Source organism: Microtus pennsylvanicus, chromosome 5 (assembly GCF_037038515.1).
Source record: "Microtus pennsylvanicus isolate mMicPen1 chromosome 5, mMicPen1.hap1, whole genome shotgun sequence".
NCBI classification, from domain to species: Eukaryota; Metazoa; Chordata; class Mammalia; order Rodentia; family Cricetidae; genus Microtus; species Microtus pennsylvanicus.
Window position 1 is genome coordinate 118,319,462 of NC_134583.1, and position 17,825 is coordinate 118,337,286.

The 17,825-nt window shown below is 37.8% G+C and overlaps 1 protein-coding gene across 1 annotated transcript in view; it reads left to right on the forward strand.

Moving 5' to 3' along the window:
- Positions 1-8,146: 8,146 nt before the first annotated feature.
- The window catches only part of LOC142850435 (cytochrome P450 2C27), a 32,384-nt gene continuing 22,705 nt past the window's right edge, over positions 8,147-17,825 (forward strand). Inside the window, exons 1-4 of the mRNA XM_075973984.1 lie at positions 8,147-8,362; positions 9,886-10,048; positions 10,520-10,669; positions 15,642-15,802. Of these exons, the coding sequence (XP_075830099.1) occupies positions 8,195-8,362; positions 9,886-10,048; positions 10,520-10,669; positions 15,642-15,802 (642 nt within the window). The 5' untranslated portion in view covers positions 8,147-8,194. The remainder of the gene's footprint in view (positions 8,363-9,885; positions 10,049-10,519; positions 10,670-15,641; positions 15,803-17,825) is intronic.

The window sequence follows — 17,825 nt, forward strand, 5'->3', positions numbered from 1 at the left end:
TTTTAATAAATAAAGATTGTCTGATGTTCAGGAAAAATAAAACAGCCATAATGGCCATCCTTACAGACCAGGCAGCAATGACACACACCTTAAATCTAGTAACCACAATGACACACACATTTAACCCAGTAGCCATACTAGATTTCCATAGAAACCAGGTGGTGGTGGTGTACTCCCTGAATCACAGAACTAGAGAGGATTATAAAATGTCAGTATCAGTCTCATTCTGAGGTTTCCTGTAGGCAGGTTCACCATTTTTGAACTGAAGTCAAGGTAAGAGCCAGTGCCTGACTGCTTACTTTTCTGGTCTTCAGGTTGAACTACAATATCTGTCTCTGAGTTTTTATTAATTGTGTGTCACCTGAGCATTTAGAGAGCTAATTTTCTTGACATTGCTTTTATTATTTCTTTTGAAGTTAACTGTGCATACACTTCTAGAGTATAAATAATTTATATATTTGGTATTCTTTAGGAATTTTTAAATGTGTTATAAAGTGCCGTGTTACTTTTGGGGAATTAGATTACATACTGTTTCTATGTCCTTCATTTGAATAATGGTATTCCCCTTGATGTCCTAAAATATCTTTTCTCACTCTTTTGTAACAAAAATTTACTGTAAAATTCTTCCTTTACTTGTAGTGAGACTCTTTGGCTCATGACATATTTTCTTAAATTGAAAGGAGTCCTACTGAATACTTTGTGGGCCTCAACTATTATTCCCCATTGCTTTCACATTGTTTACAATTATTAATCCTTTTATATCACGTGTATATTTATGTATTTATACATGTCAAATCATAAATTTCATCATACATATTATGTGTCTCTGGTTAACTTACACATTTTCATGTAACACTATATTCCTAACTCTTATGAATTCTTTGATTTATTTTTACTGAACTAGAAAGTTCAGCAGGTGAAAGCACTTATGCCCCAAGAATGAAGATCTGAGTTCAGATTCCCAGCTTCCATATGAAGACTTGGCATGTTTGTACATTTCTGAAACCCAGTACATTCCTTATGTCTGAATCCAAACTTCCATGCACTGACCAAGACACACACCTCAGCTGCTTCAGCCTACAGGTTCCTTGAGCCACCTTTCAACCTCAATGTTCAATCATACCCTGCAGACCTTAACAGAGTATTCAGCCTAATAATCCTTTCCATACACCTACCAAAGCCTTAGATATTCTCTTTACCACCAAACTTGTACCAGGACACGTTTCCTTCATATCAGCCAATCTCCATGTATCCACCATCTGCATTCATTCCATTTAAGCCATATTCCGTCTTTAGACTCAACCTACCCCACACTTTCTCTATTCAATCCCAATCTTCTCTGTCGATTTCAGACAGAACTAAAGAAGTCAACATGCACAGATAATTGTTGCAAAAATAGAAATGATATGAAAGATAAAGGCAGTATATCCCCTACAAAAGTCACCAGTCCTATAGAACTTTATCCTATGAGAATTACCTAAGATGAACCTCAGGACAAAGGATTTAAAAGAAATCTCATTCATTTTAAAAAGTCCAGGATGGAATGAGTAGATGACTCAGTGGTTAAGAGCATTGAATACTTTGTCGTCTATTGGTCCTGTGTTCAATTCTCAGTGCCTACATCATAGTTTATAACCATTTATCATGGGATCTGATGCCCTCTTCTGGTAGTAAGTTTATATGCATAATATATATCAACAAAATTTCAAGTTTAAAAAGAGACATAAAGTAGAAGCTCATGGATTCAAAGAGAAGGAGTTAAAAAATATAATCTACACCTGAGTGGTTTCCACGAAAAACCAAACAGAAACCTGGTGAAAATGAACAACAGCAGTTGAAAATATAATTCAAATATAATTCAATCAGGAGATGAAATTACTGAAGAGGAATAGAGATGAAATGAATATGGAACTGCAAAGCACAATAACCAAGTAGAAAATTCAAGGGAAAACCTGAAAAGATCATTAATTAATCAGAAAACAGAATGCCAGGACAGAAAGATATAGAAAAGGATTAAGACAAAATGAGAAAAGAATATGAAAAATTAAAAAAAGCATAAAGTGAATATATAGAGAATGTGAGATTGGATTTTTGAGTTATAGGAATAGATTAGGAAGAATATTCATAGATCAGTGGCATACATTAGACTCCAATAAAAGCATAGAAAAGTTCCCCAGTAATAAAAGAAGCACACACAATACCAAAAAGAAAAGATCAGAAAAGAAACTTCTCACCACATCTCGTGGTTGGAAAACTAAGTATAAAAACATAAAAACAGCATTGAAAGCTATCAGAGAAAAACACATATCATAGAAGAAAGAAAACCCATCAAAATAATGGTTGTTTTCTCAAAAGAAATGTCTAAAGCCAGAAGAGCTTAGAGCAATGCATTCCAAATCTTAAAAGAGCACAGCTGCCAATCTAGAGTAAGTATGTAGCAAAACTGTCTGTCATAGATGAAGGAGGAAACAATCCAGGGTTTGAATAGCCTACAAATGTTTATCCCTCATTCTGTCCTTTTCCCAGTAATTCTCCTGGCTGACCTTGTGGCAATTAGCCAGGTACTGCCAAGGGTGTCTACCTTTCCCAGCTAAAAAAGTGAAGTGCTTTAGGAACAGGGTTGCTATCTTATATTCCGATTGACATATGTCTACTCTGCCATGTAAGTCTGGTATCTCTGTGGAGGATGCTCACAAATATATTCCTGAATTGGGTATCAAGAGGGCTATACTTTGTGTTTATGATAGGCATGGGGGGGTGGGTAAAAAGTTGCACTGTGCCAAATCTCTTCCTGATAGCACCAAAGAATATTAGACTCTCAAGGAAGGAAGCTACAGATGTTTTTAGATGATGCCTTCTGGGCTATTGATGCCAAATTTTCCAAGGAGAAAAACATTAAGGAGCTGGTACGTATTTCCAGGAGACTGATTGAAGGTGAGGATGATGAAGAAAAAGCAGAAGATAAAGATGATGTGGATAATGCACAGAGACAGTACAGAACGGCTGCTTACCTGCTAAGGGTAAAACTGTCAAAAGAACCCTCTGCCTACAAGTCTCGATCAGGACAGTTAAGAAATAACAGATTGTAGGGCCTGTGTTCTTCCTTGCCACCTTCAGATCAGCTTTCTTCTATTGCTCCCTGAAGAGAAAGAAAGTACCTTGTTCTCGTTGCCCGATCACCTATAGCTTCCTCTGGGGCATCTTCTACCTCCTGCCCCTCATGAATGCCTTCTTGTACCCCTCCCCATTTTTCATTGCCTCAAGGTCTAAGGAATACACAGCCTCAATTGTGAAGTGTTTCACATGTCACTGCACAGATGCTACTGCTACCCACAATGTTTTTCACCTGTACTGGCCATCACAAGTGCTAATGTTTATCTAAAACTGAGTTATTACCATGACATCACTGGAAAATATAAATTATTACTATATACCCATTCAGTAATTTCCCTTTGGCACGCTCCTAATAACAAGCATTCTTGATTGTTGGACCAGTTGCAGCTGTGAACTGTGTTGAGGACTGTGGCTCTGAACAGCACAGAAGGCTAGATGATAAAGCTGTACAGAGTTAGACCCGGTCCTCATTGGCTGAACCACTAGGGAGAACTAACTGGTCCTGCCCTTCACTGGCTGAAGCGCCCCGGAAACTATACTTATATATGGCCAATAGTGAGACAGGAGATAGGATAGGCACAACTCTCAGAGAGAAATTATACAGAAGGAGAAATCTTGGAGAAAGGATGGAGTGAGAGATGGAGAAGGACATTAGGGGGCAGCCACCCAGCTACACAACAATCCTTAGCTTAAGGGTGAAAGTAAGATTTCAAGAAGTAAGAGAACAGGGAAATCCAAGAGACAAAAGGTAAACAGGATAATATAAGTTACTTTATAACTAAGTATAAGGCTCCTTCTGATTTATTTAGGAGCTGGGTGGCGACCCACCAAAAGAGCCCAAAGAGTAAAACAACAAACTACAGCCAGTGATGTAAGATATGTCTGTCCTCTGACTGCACAGGTTCCCACATGATTCTAAGGCAGGTCTAGAGGCTCCATCTGTAAGCTCTGATCTTAGCACAGGGACATCAGTCTCTGCCTGTCATATCTCACTGAATTGCAGCAAACAGTGAAACCAGTGCAAGATTCTCTGCTAGCTCTACCCACCAGGTGCAGATTTATTCTCTCTTCAGGTCAAGGGTGTTGGGGAGGGTGGTGGTGACAGTTCATGTTGTTCCAGAAGGTCAATATGCAGATACACAAAGGGAATGGGGCAATGAAGTGTCATCACAGCTGGTTCAGTACAGGTTTAGAGTCCAAGGCAATGACTTTTCCCTTCCAAATGTATCCACTGCTCCTGTCTAAACTAGGGAAGTAGATGCGACAGAGACATGCCTTGATTCCTAAATTCTTCAGTATAACTTTTCTTTCTATTTTACCTAGGTTGGGCATTATAGATTCTCAGTTGGCTTTCTTAGTTCTTGAACTTGGTCTAAGAACACCTAATTGACTATTGTGTCTGTACGAATATGAACACTGGAGAACATTACTATTCACTCTTTGAAAAGTTGTCCGAATAAGTCACAAGAACAGTCAACTAGAGTAGCACAGATTCATAAAATGATAAAAATATTAATTACAAACTCGAAAACACACTGATTTCAGAACATACCTATGAAATATTTGAAAAATCTCTGCTTTCCTTCTACTCTTACCTCTTCTTTTTCATGTTTAAAATGTTGAATTCAAATTTTTATAAGTGTTAAAATAAGGTAGATACTTAAGATACCTGCAATACAACCATTTTCTTTATTTTAGTTGTCAGATCCCACTATGTCAAAAACGTGTTGTTCTAGAGGATTTTGCTGGTGGATGTTACTTCCTTGAAAGAGGAGGTAAACATGAAGGCTGACTGACTGTTTAGAACTGCCATGCTTCCATCGAATCTGCCTTGCAAACCTCACACCTTTGCAAATCTTTACAAACTGTCATTTTAGAGTGGCGGGTAGATTGCTCGGGTTGGTCATGTAATATATGTTATTACCTATGTGGCTTAGGGGAAGTGAGCTGGAGACTTTGTGGTCCTCATGGTCCTCAGAGGTCAGGCTCAAACCCCTCTGGTGACCTTAATTCTTCTCAGAGTGGGGGAGCTCACTGTAGGACTTCCTGTGTTCACAGGAGCCATATACACTTTGCAGATGCCCTGTCCCCGCTACTGAGCACCTGCTGGCTCATTTGAAATTATCATGTGGAATGAGAAAGCCAGTTTTTCTTTTCTTATTTTCTAATGCAGTTGCATAATTAAAATAATCACTGTGATTTTTGTTTATATCTCCATACATTTGCCCTTGCCAAAAATTTTCTGCTAATTGATAAAATAATAATATCGTGTCCAGGTTTGTTTAATAAATGTTTTTATGTTTTAAGAAAAAAATAAGAACTTCATGTGGTGAAGAGGCTAGAATGTTACAAGTCTAGAATTAAATGACTGGAGGCCATCTCTGCTTCCATTGCAGCAATATTCCTCCCAAATCCTTATGTGATTATGAGGTAAACTTTGAATACACACATACACACACAGACACAGACACACACACACACACATATACATATTCTTGGCTTTGTATATATATATTATATACTCATATATATCTATATTAATATATCTATATATTTTGTTGGCTCCATCAACCAAAATACTAAGAACTTTAGAAGGCATCTGAGTTCGGTACCTGAGTTTTTTTCCATATTTTAAAGTACTTTACCTAATGCTTCCATTGATAAATTTGACAAAAGTCTCTATTTATGGTTTTCTTTGAAATTGTTCCCATGTAGAACACGATATTGAAAAACATTATTCCAGGTTTCTTAGCCATGATCCATCATACTTTGCTCCATAATAAACTATTTCTTTTTATTTCTTTGAGTGAGAACTATTTTTTTCAGACATGAAAGAGGGACTGTTTCAGAAGAGAAAGATGACTGGGAGTTAGAATGAGAAGGAAACAACATGATAATGAACGGGTGTCTTTGATGTCACAGTCATGATATTCTTGAAGAAAAAAAGACATTATAAAATCTATTCAATTGTGTGATGAATATGCACTAGGAAATTTTCCATAAAAGTTCCAAAATATTTAAAAAAATTATGTGATGTTGTAGTGATAATTCATTTGTATTTTGATAGATAAAGCTTGACTGAAGATCAGAGAGTAAAACATCTTCAATTGTCAGCCTTATAGACCTAGAAGTGGTGACTCATATCTTTAGTCCCAATAGTCACACTAGTTTGCTATAGAAATCTGGCAGTAGTTTTGTACACAATTAATCGCAGCCCTAGAAAGAAGTATAAGATGGGAGGAGACAGCACTCAGACAGAGTCTGATTCTGAGATTCCTGAAGGCAGGAACACCATTTCAGACTGAGGAAGAGCTAAGATCTGTGGCTGGCTGTTTTTTTTTCTCACCTTCACGTTGAACCCCAATTTATGTGCCCGGGTTTTTATTAATCTTGCTACATGATGTGGGTGAAAACATAAACAAGCTAACAAACAAAATGTAATGAAGGGTCAATAAAACGTTTCCCCAAGAGTCAGTTCATTTTTGCTTGAGTTAAAATAATTGGTTATACTTCATGCATCATCAAATCTCTTTACTCAAAAAGTAAATAAAAATATAGATCTGTTGAGCATAGAGTCCCATCTATCTTTAAGTGTTTTTTCATTCTTGTATTCAATAAAAGAAAAAATTGGTCCAAAGCGTCCTGCTGACTTACAAATGTGCCAGAACAAGTGTCACTCTGGGCATGAAAAGAACTCTACTAAGACTGTTTTATTCAAATCTATTTTTTTTTGAGATTTTAGGAGCAATATGATTTGGGCAACTAATTACTGCTTATTTCATTGAAAATAATGAGCATATCCATGAATTTGGGTTATTGAAGTTTATAATAGCTCCCTTTGTTTTTTAATCTTTAATATTTCAATCTATTTTGAATCTTTGAGCAAGATTACAAAACTTGATCAAACTCTTCTGACTTCTATGTAAAAACAATGATGACACAATAATTAACTAGATTCATGCTCACTGTGAATGCTAGTGATTAGGATCAGTATAGTGCCATAGTCCACAGTCAAGAAATTATGATGAACATAATTAAACTGAGTGATTTGTGTATAGAAGGGAGCAAAATACAAGAAGTGTGGGTTAAGTTAGAAATGCCCCTGAGGCTCACAGCTGAATACTTGAATACTTGGCACCCAATTGATGGTGCTGTTTGGGGTATTTTAAGTCATATCAAATATTTTTACTGTCTAGAGACTATTCTGCTTACATAGTTTTACATCTGCATTGGTGTTATGAAGAGACTTCTCCTACCTTTCCTAAGGAAACTATCGTAAAGCCACGGGAGTAAGTCCACTAGATAGTCGGTTTGATTTCTAAATTCTTCCAACTCTGAGCTGTGAGACACTGGCAGTGCTTTATTTCCCATTACCTTTAGGGGGAAAAAAAAGATCTTTCATGGTTGAACTACACAACACTGAAACACAAACACCTTTCTTCAGATAAACTTAATATGTATTTTCTGATTGGAGATGTATGACTAATAGCTATGTTTTGTTATCTTAGGTTTGTAAGTGACCAAAGAGTGAAATAAGGAGCTATGAGACTTACATTGCTTAACAAAATATGTCCAACTGTTTAATATAGGAAAGAAATATTTTAAAAACACATGACCATGGAGGTGCACAGATATATTGGAAAGAATATAGCAACATAAATGTCAATTTGAGGTCAACTTAAGCTGCACAGGAAGACTATGTTGACAAATAAATATATTTCATATCACATATAAACTATCCATAATCTTAAATTTCTACCTGGTCACTAACCTGAGAATATAAATGTTGAGTTGTTTTTCTTCCATCTCAAAATTAATCTATTGCTTCTCAAAAATAGTTGCTTGTTATAAATGTTTGTTTATTTTTATTAGCACTATTTGGACACCAATCTGTTTTGTTAAACCAGAAATTCAACTGGATACCCTGTAAAGAGGGGAAGGACAAAGTCTACTTGAGAGATTAAAGATTATCTGATTGACCAGTGAGTGATGTTCCAGAGAAGGACATGTTGATTCACCCTGTAGTGTTATAAAAGCTCCATGCTGGCTGAGCACAGCTGTGTCAGGCAGAAGGATCTCCATGGATGCAGTTGTGGTCCTGGTGCTCAGCCTCTGCTGTCTGCTTCTCCTCTCACTCTGGAGACAGAGCTCTGAGAGAGCGAAGCTCCCTCCTGGCCCCACTCCTCTCCCAGTTCTTGGTAATTTCTTCCAAATAGATGTGAAGAACATCAGCCAGTGCTTGAGCAATGTAAGTATTCTTTGTGCCCCGCCAGTACCTTATAAAGAAGATAAACTGACAGTTGCTTTAGATGAAAATCTAGTATCAGAGGCAATTTAGTAATAAATAGTCACAAAGTCAAAACTCTTTCAAAGTATTGTGTATTTTATGACTCTTATAGGTGGCCATTGTCGGGATTTCAGTAATGAGTGGGGTTTCAGGTGAAAGGACATTTACTTTGCGTTTTATAAAACAAAAAATTCCACAAAATTGCAGAATTTGTGACTATTTCCTTTCACAACACAACAAAAAAAAACCAAACCTTTTCCATTATTTTTGGTTTAAAATCAATAGTGAGTAATGATTTATTCAATAAGTCATTAATAATAATGATATAATAGAATTTTAGAAAAACATTTTTACTAATTACATCTATTTGATGTTGCACTCTAACAAAGTAACTGATTCCTAATTTAACTAAATACCAAGGACAAGGAATAACACAAGAAATGCAACAGAGAAGCCAAGATTTCAACATATTTGGTGATGTTTGTATCCAGCCAGAGAAGGAACTATTTTTTCCAGGAAATATTGCATGCCTATGGTGCAGCTCCCCTGGTGCCCACTCGCTGTGTTTGTAGTAGCATTATGCCAAATCTGCTTCCTCAATAGAATCAACTGTGGTGACTTACAAATTTGCATTTCAAAAGTAAGTGGGCCTTTACATTGATGCTTTATTGCTGCATCATTTTGTTTATTCCATTGGACCACTTGCCTATTTTTGTGAGTACCTGACAGTTTCTATCACATAATTCTATAATATAATTTGGTATCAGTTATTGTTATATCTCAAACAGCATTTTTACTCCCTAGGAGGGCCTTGACTATTCTTGATCCTTTTAGGTACCATATGATGTCCTCTGCTCTTTTTCTAAACCTGTAAATATGGCATCAGATATCTGATGTGTAGCATTAAATCTATAAATGTAGTTGTATGAGGTTAGTAGTATGTGTGTATGTTACTCGGTTTCTGTTTCTTCTCTGATCTTCTGACTACAGTTGCCAGTGGTTGAGGAAAGTGTCTCAACACCTGTGGGCTGGACGTCTGTAGGTCATAGTGGAATGGCCTCTGTTCAATCAGGGAGTTTCTGCCTGAGTTGGGGAACTGGGACATGGTGGGAAAGATGGGAGGCTTGATGGTGGTTAGGATGGGCAGGTGCTGAGATAGAGGGGGCAGTCAGCAGGCATGTATATTTCCTGTGTGGAGTTCTGGTGGTCAGCGTCCTGCTGAATGTTTTGGTGTGAAAATTCATTGTAATTCTTATATGAGAACTACCTGAGTCTTGAACCATTATATGGTTTTCTGAAGGTGATCAATAATTTATACTCACCCTGATATGATATAGTCTTCACAACTATTTAAAATTAAGCTTTTCCTGAATAAAATTATTAAAATAGAGTGAGTGATATTATCAGTGCGAATAAGGGGTTGACTCCATGGATTTTAAAATGATTTTTTTGATAGTATTTACATTTCTCTCTCCTATTTTCAGTTCTCAAAAGTCTATGGCCCAGTGTTCACTCTGTACTTGGGCATGCAGCCCGCTGTGGTGTTGCATGGGTATGAAGCAGTGAAGGAGGCTCTGGTTGATCATGGGGAGGAGTTTGCTGGAAGAGGAAGCTTTCCAATCAGTGAAAGAATTAATAAAGGCCTTGGTAAGTAACTGTACATGTTTATATGGGGGGTGCAGTGTTTCTGGTGAAAGAGAAGACTTAAAGGAGGGGTTGGACCTCTTCCTTAGGTACAGGTTGGACCTCTCTGTGGTTTCCACCCATCAGATCTCTCATTTGTCCCTAGAATATTTTTCTAGTGCTTTACCATTTCTTTATTTCTGAAATTTTATTTTTTATAAAAACTATCTTTTTGCAATGTACATACCATTCACAGTTCCCACTTCCTCCCTTGCTCCTACTCCTTCCACCTTCCTCTCCACCACACCCCCATCCACTCCTCAGAGAATGTAAGGCTTCCCATGGGGAGTCAACAAAGTCTAGCACATTGCTTTGAGGTAGGACCAAGGCCTCCTCCACTATATGTGGGCTGAGCACAGTATCCCTCTAAAGAGAATGGATTTCGGAAATCCAGTGCAAGCAGTAGTGAGAGACCCTGTTTTTCTATTTCTTTAGGCATTTTTTTTAGCAATGGAAACAGATGGAGAGAGATAAGGCGCTTCACTCTCACAACTCTGCGGAATTTGGGCATGGGCAAAAGGAACCTTGAGGACCGTGTTCAAGAGGAAGCACAGTGCCTTGTGGAGGAACTGAGGAAAACCAATGGTAAGTGCAGATTTCTGCATTTGCATCTTAGTCTAGGTGTGTGTGTCTAGTAATAAGAGCGGCGGGGCTGCGTCCCCAGCACCCAGGTCGCCTGGCTAGCTTATGCCTCGAAATAACAACACACAAATTGTATTCATTTAAGCACTGCTTGTCCCTTTAGCTCTAGCCCTTACTGGCTAATTTTGATCAACCCATCTCTAATAATCTGTGAGCACCGGTCTTACCAGGAAGATTCTAGCCTAAGTCCATCCTGGGTCGGAGCTTCATCGCGTGTGTCTGCCCGGGAGCAGGACATGGGGTCTCTCTGAGGTGTCTGCTCCCAAGAGGAGAGCTGTGGAGTCTGAGCTCACTTCCTCTTCCTCCCAGCATTCCATTCTGTTTACTCCACCCACCTATGTTTTAAACTATGAGGCCAAGCAGTTTGTTTATTAACCAATGAAATCAACAGATTGATATATGACACTCCCACATCATGTGTGTGTGTGTTGTGTGTGTGATGCTGATCATACCCATTCTAAAATTTTCTTTGTTTTTAAATCAGAAACAATGAATATGTTTCATGCTAATATTCTTTTGAGCTGAATAATTGTGCATTTCGAGGAGCACAAGTGTATTTTGTCTTTTGGATCATTTCACCACGGTATAATTGATACTTATAATAGTGGCAGAGCCCATTCAGAGGATATTTGTTTTCATTTTTTTTGGATTACAGAGGTTTGAGCAGTACAGGGATTCTCCTAGGCCAATGTTTATAGTCCTGGGTAACAGTGATATAATTTATACTTTCCATTTCTTAGCCTAGTGTAATAGAATTTTCATCACTTATTTTGTCTGCTGTAGCATGATCTTAAAATTGTATTGTCATTTGTTTAAAAATTATTAACTACATTGAGAATTTTATACAATGTGTTTTTATTATGATCATCCACCATCTCTACTGAGACACACCCTAGTTTTCTATTTATTCTGCTTGGTGCTGTCTCTTTATTTAATAATCACCTAACATGATTTGTGCTTGACATATAAGATTTTTGTAAGAAAAACTTTATTTGTGCTTTCAGAATTTTGTACATGTTTGCAAATAAGTTTTAAATAAAATAGAATTACATAATTCATCCTGTTTTCTTATTCTATCATTTTTCAGATGCCCTTCCTTGTCTTTTTCTAATGCCTTCTCTACTGTCAAGTTGATAGCCTCTTTTTGTTTAAATATATATATATATATATATATATATATATATATATATATACATGCACACATATATAAACAACCTCTTGAGTAGTCTTTCTTGTTGGCTATCATATATATGATTTTGGGGCTGATTCTAGTTCTTACAATCTTTCTTCCTCTTCCTCTGTGATTTTCCCTTAGTCATAGATATGGCAGTTATGATGTATTTGTTTCAGATAATGCAGGGATCACCAAAATTTGTTGGTGTCTGCATTATGTCCAATTCTGGCTTTCAGTGATGATCTCCATTTGCTGTAAAAAGAGATCTCTTTAATAAGGGGTGGTAACTACATTTACCTATTCATATAGAGATATGATTCTGAGTACAATTAAGAATTATGGCAGTTAAGTAGACTAGGTAGTATAGCCTTTTCTTTGGTCTATCACCTCACTAGCCCCACACAGATGTTTCAATTTTGATCACATTCATCCTTCTCCCTCTCATTCTTCTCATACATACCCATCTTTTCTTCCAAACACTTATTTTGTAATTTTCCTTCAAAGAAAAATTGTGCTTGTCAAATATTCTTTATGTGTGACATTCAACCAAAGTGTGATCGATTTATTAGGGGCTACACTCTTGGATACTATCTCTTCGAGAAGGTAGTAATTGTCAATAACTCCTCCATTATTGGTAGGACATCATGTCCAAATTCTGTGACCATGAAAGTATTTTTTCTGGTATTAGCTTGTGCATGTCTTGGGCATCCTGTAAAATTTTCTGTGAGTTCAATCGTGCTCTGCCCTGCTGCACCCAGAGGACACCATTTCCTAATAGATATCTACCACCTCTGGCTCTTAAGATCTTTCTGTCGCTTCTTCTTCAGTCTTCCTAAGTCTTATGAGGAAATGGTGAAGTACATATATTTAGGGCTGAACTGAATTTAGCCTATTCTCAGCACCTTTATCTTTTGTAGCCTCATCTACTGTATTTGTCATCATCTACTGTAAACAGAAACTTCTATGATGGGGTATGAGAAATATCCTGTATGTGTGCCTTTCTTCTGGATTATGTTTGAATTATGAGAGGTTACACTTTTAAAGAAAAATGACTCACTTTCTCTTGAGAGCTAAGTAGTGCCAGTATGTTCTTAACTGTTGATGGGACTTTGTACCCACCTACCCTTTTCATATTGTGATATGGTCTGTCTTAAACTTACATGAGTCTTGTGTATATATATTACTTGTAGTTGATTAATACTAACAGATTCATCTGTTAATAATCTGTTTAAAAAGCCATCATCTGTACTGCTCAAATTATTTTGTAAAATAGAAAATGATGAAACACGTCTAAAAATCTTTGTACAGTGTTGGTGTCCTCATAATATCAAAATTAGGTAAAGCAGAAAAGAAAGGAAGAAATGAAGGAACAAAGAAAGAAAGAAAAAAGTAAAGGAACAAGGAAGAAAGAAAGAATTATAGGCTAACATCTCTGATGAATATGAAGAGCAATTTTTCAATAGCGTATTTATAACCAAATTCATATTGCATCAAAACGATTATCCACTGTGATCTAATTGGATTTATTCTCAAGCTTCAGGGATGGTTTAACGTATGTAAATCAATAAATGTAAATAACTTCATTATTTCCTCTTACATGGAACTCTCTGTTTTGAATTACATTCTATCAAAACTCATATGACAGCACAAAGAGAAAACAAGAAAATTATTTATTAATCAAATTATGTCTTTAACTAAACATGAACTCCTTTTGCTAACCTGTTGACTCTGTCTGTAATCCTGTCAGTCACTTCTGCCCAAGGTCAAATTTCTTTTGTGTGTGTGTTTGTAGAAAATGAATCACTTTCTTTTGCTACTGCTATAAATTCTACTTACCTAAAAGTTCTTGATGTGAAAAAATAAGATTAACGATTTGATTTCTAGGGACTTCAAGTTTTTTTCCAAATAAAATGAAAGGAAAGACTGAAAATCAAATTTAATCTGTGAACAGCAATTATACACATAAGAAAAGTTCTTTCATCCTTCACTGTCTTTGACTTAAATAAATTATTTCCTGATAGCATAGAATATTATGATGTTTTTATACCCTGGCATATGCACAGTAATATTAAGGAGCTTCATGCTATTCAAATGTTTAATAATTTATCCAGAACTCTGTTTTTTTATGTGATCCTTATTGAGGTCCATAGATTTAAATTTTGGATCAGCTTGAATGTAAAGTGTATTTATTCTATGTCCAAAGTCATTTTACTATAGAAAAGACATCAGAAGAAACTGTCCTGAGCACTGGAGAGTTGCTTTATCACTTGAGAGAGAATGTTCCTTCAAAGAAGCAGCAATGGGTTCCAAGTGCCCGTATCAAACAGCTCCATGAGATCTGACATGCTCTCCTAACCTCCACAGATATCACACACACACACACACACACACACACACACACACACACACACACATGAATTCATGCACACAAATGAAAATAAGTCTAAAAAAGAAATTTTATTATGATTTTTGACCTGTAACATCATATGTGAGTGTGTGTGTGCACGCACGTGCACGCTACACAAATTTTAAGCATTATATTGCATAGTAATCTAATAATGCTGATTTTGAGAGATGTTTATAAATCTATAAAATGCACGGCTTTTCAAATATATTGTGTTGAGTTTGATTGAGCACAATCACTGTTTACTTCTTTTAAAAAACAAACATTATTGTTACTAATACTGTATATATTGTGGGCTTCATATAGATATTTCACAGGAGTGTAACATGTGCTTCGAACAAGTCTTCCTACCATCACCTTTCTGGCCACCCCATTCCCATTTTTTTCTATTGTATCCTTCCCTGGGACTCTTTGTTTTAATTAGAAAGTTTGGTTTATTATGTGTATAAATGTTGACTGCATATACATGTGTGTGTACCACTTATGTACCTGGTGCCAAAGAAGTAAGAAAATTTTATCTTATTCCCCTAAAACTGGGGTTAACAAAAGTTATGAGCCAGTGGGAGGCTCCTCAGAACTGAACTTTGGTCCTCTTAAACAGCATAAATTGCTTTGAATGCAGAGCACTCTGTCTAGCACTGACCATTTTATACTTTGTGTCTACTTTTCAAATACTGTATTTACTTTGTCTGGATAAGATGCATTGTTTTAAACGATGAAATGAGAAAAGGGAAGTCACTATCACTGCCCTCTTGTCTCTCCTCTTGGAACTTAACTGCAATATGAAAGTTTTCATTTTGTTTAGTAATGTAAACAAATCCACATGGAAGTTGCCATTCTTAAGATTACATATTATTCTCAAGTAACAAGGAAGAGGTCTCTCCATGCTTTTTCTTCTAATACCCTACTCACCTGCAGTCCTGGTATTCCTCCTTCCTAGGATCAATACTTGCTTCTTTGGTTTTCTCACTGTGGCTGCAGACCTTCCAGGTGTGCACTCTTCTACTTTCATCTGAGTGTTACATGGAAACTAGACATTCTAGTAAGAAGCAGTTGTGAACACTAGAAATTTTAGGTTTATAAAATCTTTTTTTTCTTGCAAGTACCAGATAGTTTAAAGTGTAAGCATTGCTATATCAGATATGGTCTGTTCTTTAGCTACTGAGGATGAGGCCACCTCAAATTTAAGATTAAAGTGATACATTGATTCTACGTATAATGTTAAAAAAATTGTAGATAGGATATGGTTTACAACTTCTTAAGACTCTTTACCTGTTCACAAAACCAAAACAATCTATTTGTCCATTTTAATAGTATTTTTCCAATTGCTTCTTCAGGTTCACCGTGTGACCCCACGTTCATCTTGAGCTGTGCTCCCTGCAATGTCATCTGCTCCACTGTTTTCCAGAATCGTTTTGATTATAAAGATCAGGATTTTCTTAACTTGATGGAAAAATTAGATGAGAATATTAGGATTCTGAGCTCCCCCTGGATGCAGGTGAAGTAAAGATCTTTTCCTCCTGAAAAGATATTCATAGTCCTTTATACTCAAAGATCAAATACCATATGGATCATGAAGTGAGGTGGCCTGACAACACAGTTTTGAATAACACATTATGGAAAGAATATCAGGAAGGCAGGTCTAAATCCTTTGCTATACAATAGCAAAACTGAACGGCAGTTTCCAGATTGGTTCAAGGCTGCTAGTTCCGTATCCCTTGATTTTCCACTTGATATCCAGAGAACTATTTGTATAAAATATTCCATTCACATCTGGAAGTGTGGCCAGTTATTCTTTTACGCATAAATCTTATCTTTTCGACTATTAAACACATCCTCATCATACTACTAGGCAGGAATATTTTAGTTTAGAAAGAATATTCCATAAAAGGAGAAAGAATATTAATGGCAATGAAATCTGACAGGAAACACTGAGTAGTTCCAGTGGTTTGATGTGTCTGCTGGACACATTTGCCCTATTTGACAAATAGGTTGGAATGCGAAGAGAAGTGGTTTAACGCCGTGTGGCCCACATACATCTTATCAGAGTTACCCTAGACTGAACTGGCATCTCCTGAACTCTCCACGAGCATAGCTGTATTCCAGGCTGCCCAGTAAATCAAGGCACCAAGCCGTCAGGCACTACTACGGTGAGCAAATGTATGGTCTGGTATGGGAGAGACAGAAAAACAGTTCATGTACTGTGGAGAGAGGCACATCTAAAGAGGGGAAACAGTGAGGAGTGGGCTGACTTAGTTGTTAACCAGGGCAATGGAGATGTCTGGCACTTGGCTGCTGCCAGTGTTTATGTCTGGGTACATGGAACTGCTCCATCCTTGATCTATGTTGATGTCCACAGCTCCTGAAACCACCTAAGGCAAAGAGGAAAGGGCTGTACAGAGTTGATTGCGTCACTCACTGTCTGAAACCCTAGGGAGAATGGGTCCTGCACCTCCTCTTGTCAAAACAGGAGAGTTGGTCCTGTTGATGGGAGTGTGGGTGAGCCCGGCCTAAGAAACTGAGTTGGCGGATCTGACTTTGACTGCCCCTCATCTGTCCTGTGAGAGCATGGATCAGAGAGAGAATCTGCCCACTGACTTTGGCAGAGGGGAGAGTTGTCCAGGAAGTGATAAGATCGGGACAGTTGCCCTTTCCCCCACCAGCTGCAGAACTCAAGAGAGTGGAGCCAGTACCTTGTTTGGGCAGCACAGTAGAGTTGACATTGTTTACAGGGGTATAAGCAAGTCATCCCTGAAGTTCTGAATGTGAGAGAACCGGCTCTACTACTCATCTGTCAGGGGATGGTTTGGTTGGAGGAGAGATGTCCCCTTCATCATTATCCCCTCACTGTTTCAGGCAGATGAGTGAGCTGACCCTCCCCCTTAAGAGCTGCAGCACTCATTAAAGCAGGCCCTGCTTCTAGCCTGGGCAGCACAGTAGAGTGGACCCTGTTGTTAGCAGCACAGGTGAGCTGGCCCTGAAGTTGTGAGAGTGGAATAGCTGGCCACACCCACTAATCTGCAATGTGGTGTTAAGGGCTAGGGAAAGATGTCCTCCTCCCCTTGCCACCACCACCTTTGGTGTGCAGGAAACCTAACACTCCTCCTTACCAACCTCAGCACCTTCTAAAGCTGGTCCTGCACCTCCACAGGCAGTACAACAGAGCCAACTCTATTGCCCCTGTTTTTTTTATTGAGAAAAGGAAAAAAAAAACAAGTTTCTACCTCCTCCCAGCCTCTCATTTCCCTCCCCCTCCTCCCACCCTTCTCCCCCTCCTCCCATCCTTCTCATCCTCCCCCCACTCATCTCCCCCTCCCTCTCCAGTCCAAACAGCAGTCAGGGTTCCCTACCCTGTGGTAAGTCCTAGGTCCTCCCCCCTCCGTCCATATCTAGGAAGGTGAACATCCAAACTGGCTAGGCTCCCACAAAGCCAGCACATTATGTAGGATCAAAACCCCGTGCCATTGTCCTTGGCTTCTCATCAGCCCTCATTGTTCGCCATGTTCAGAGAGTCCAGTTTT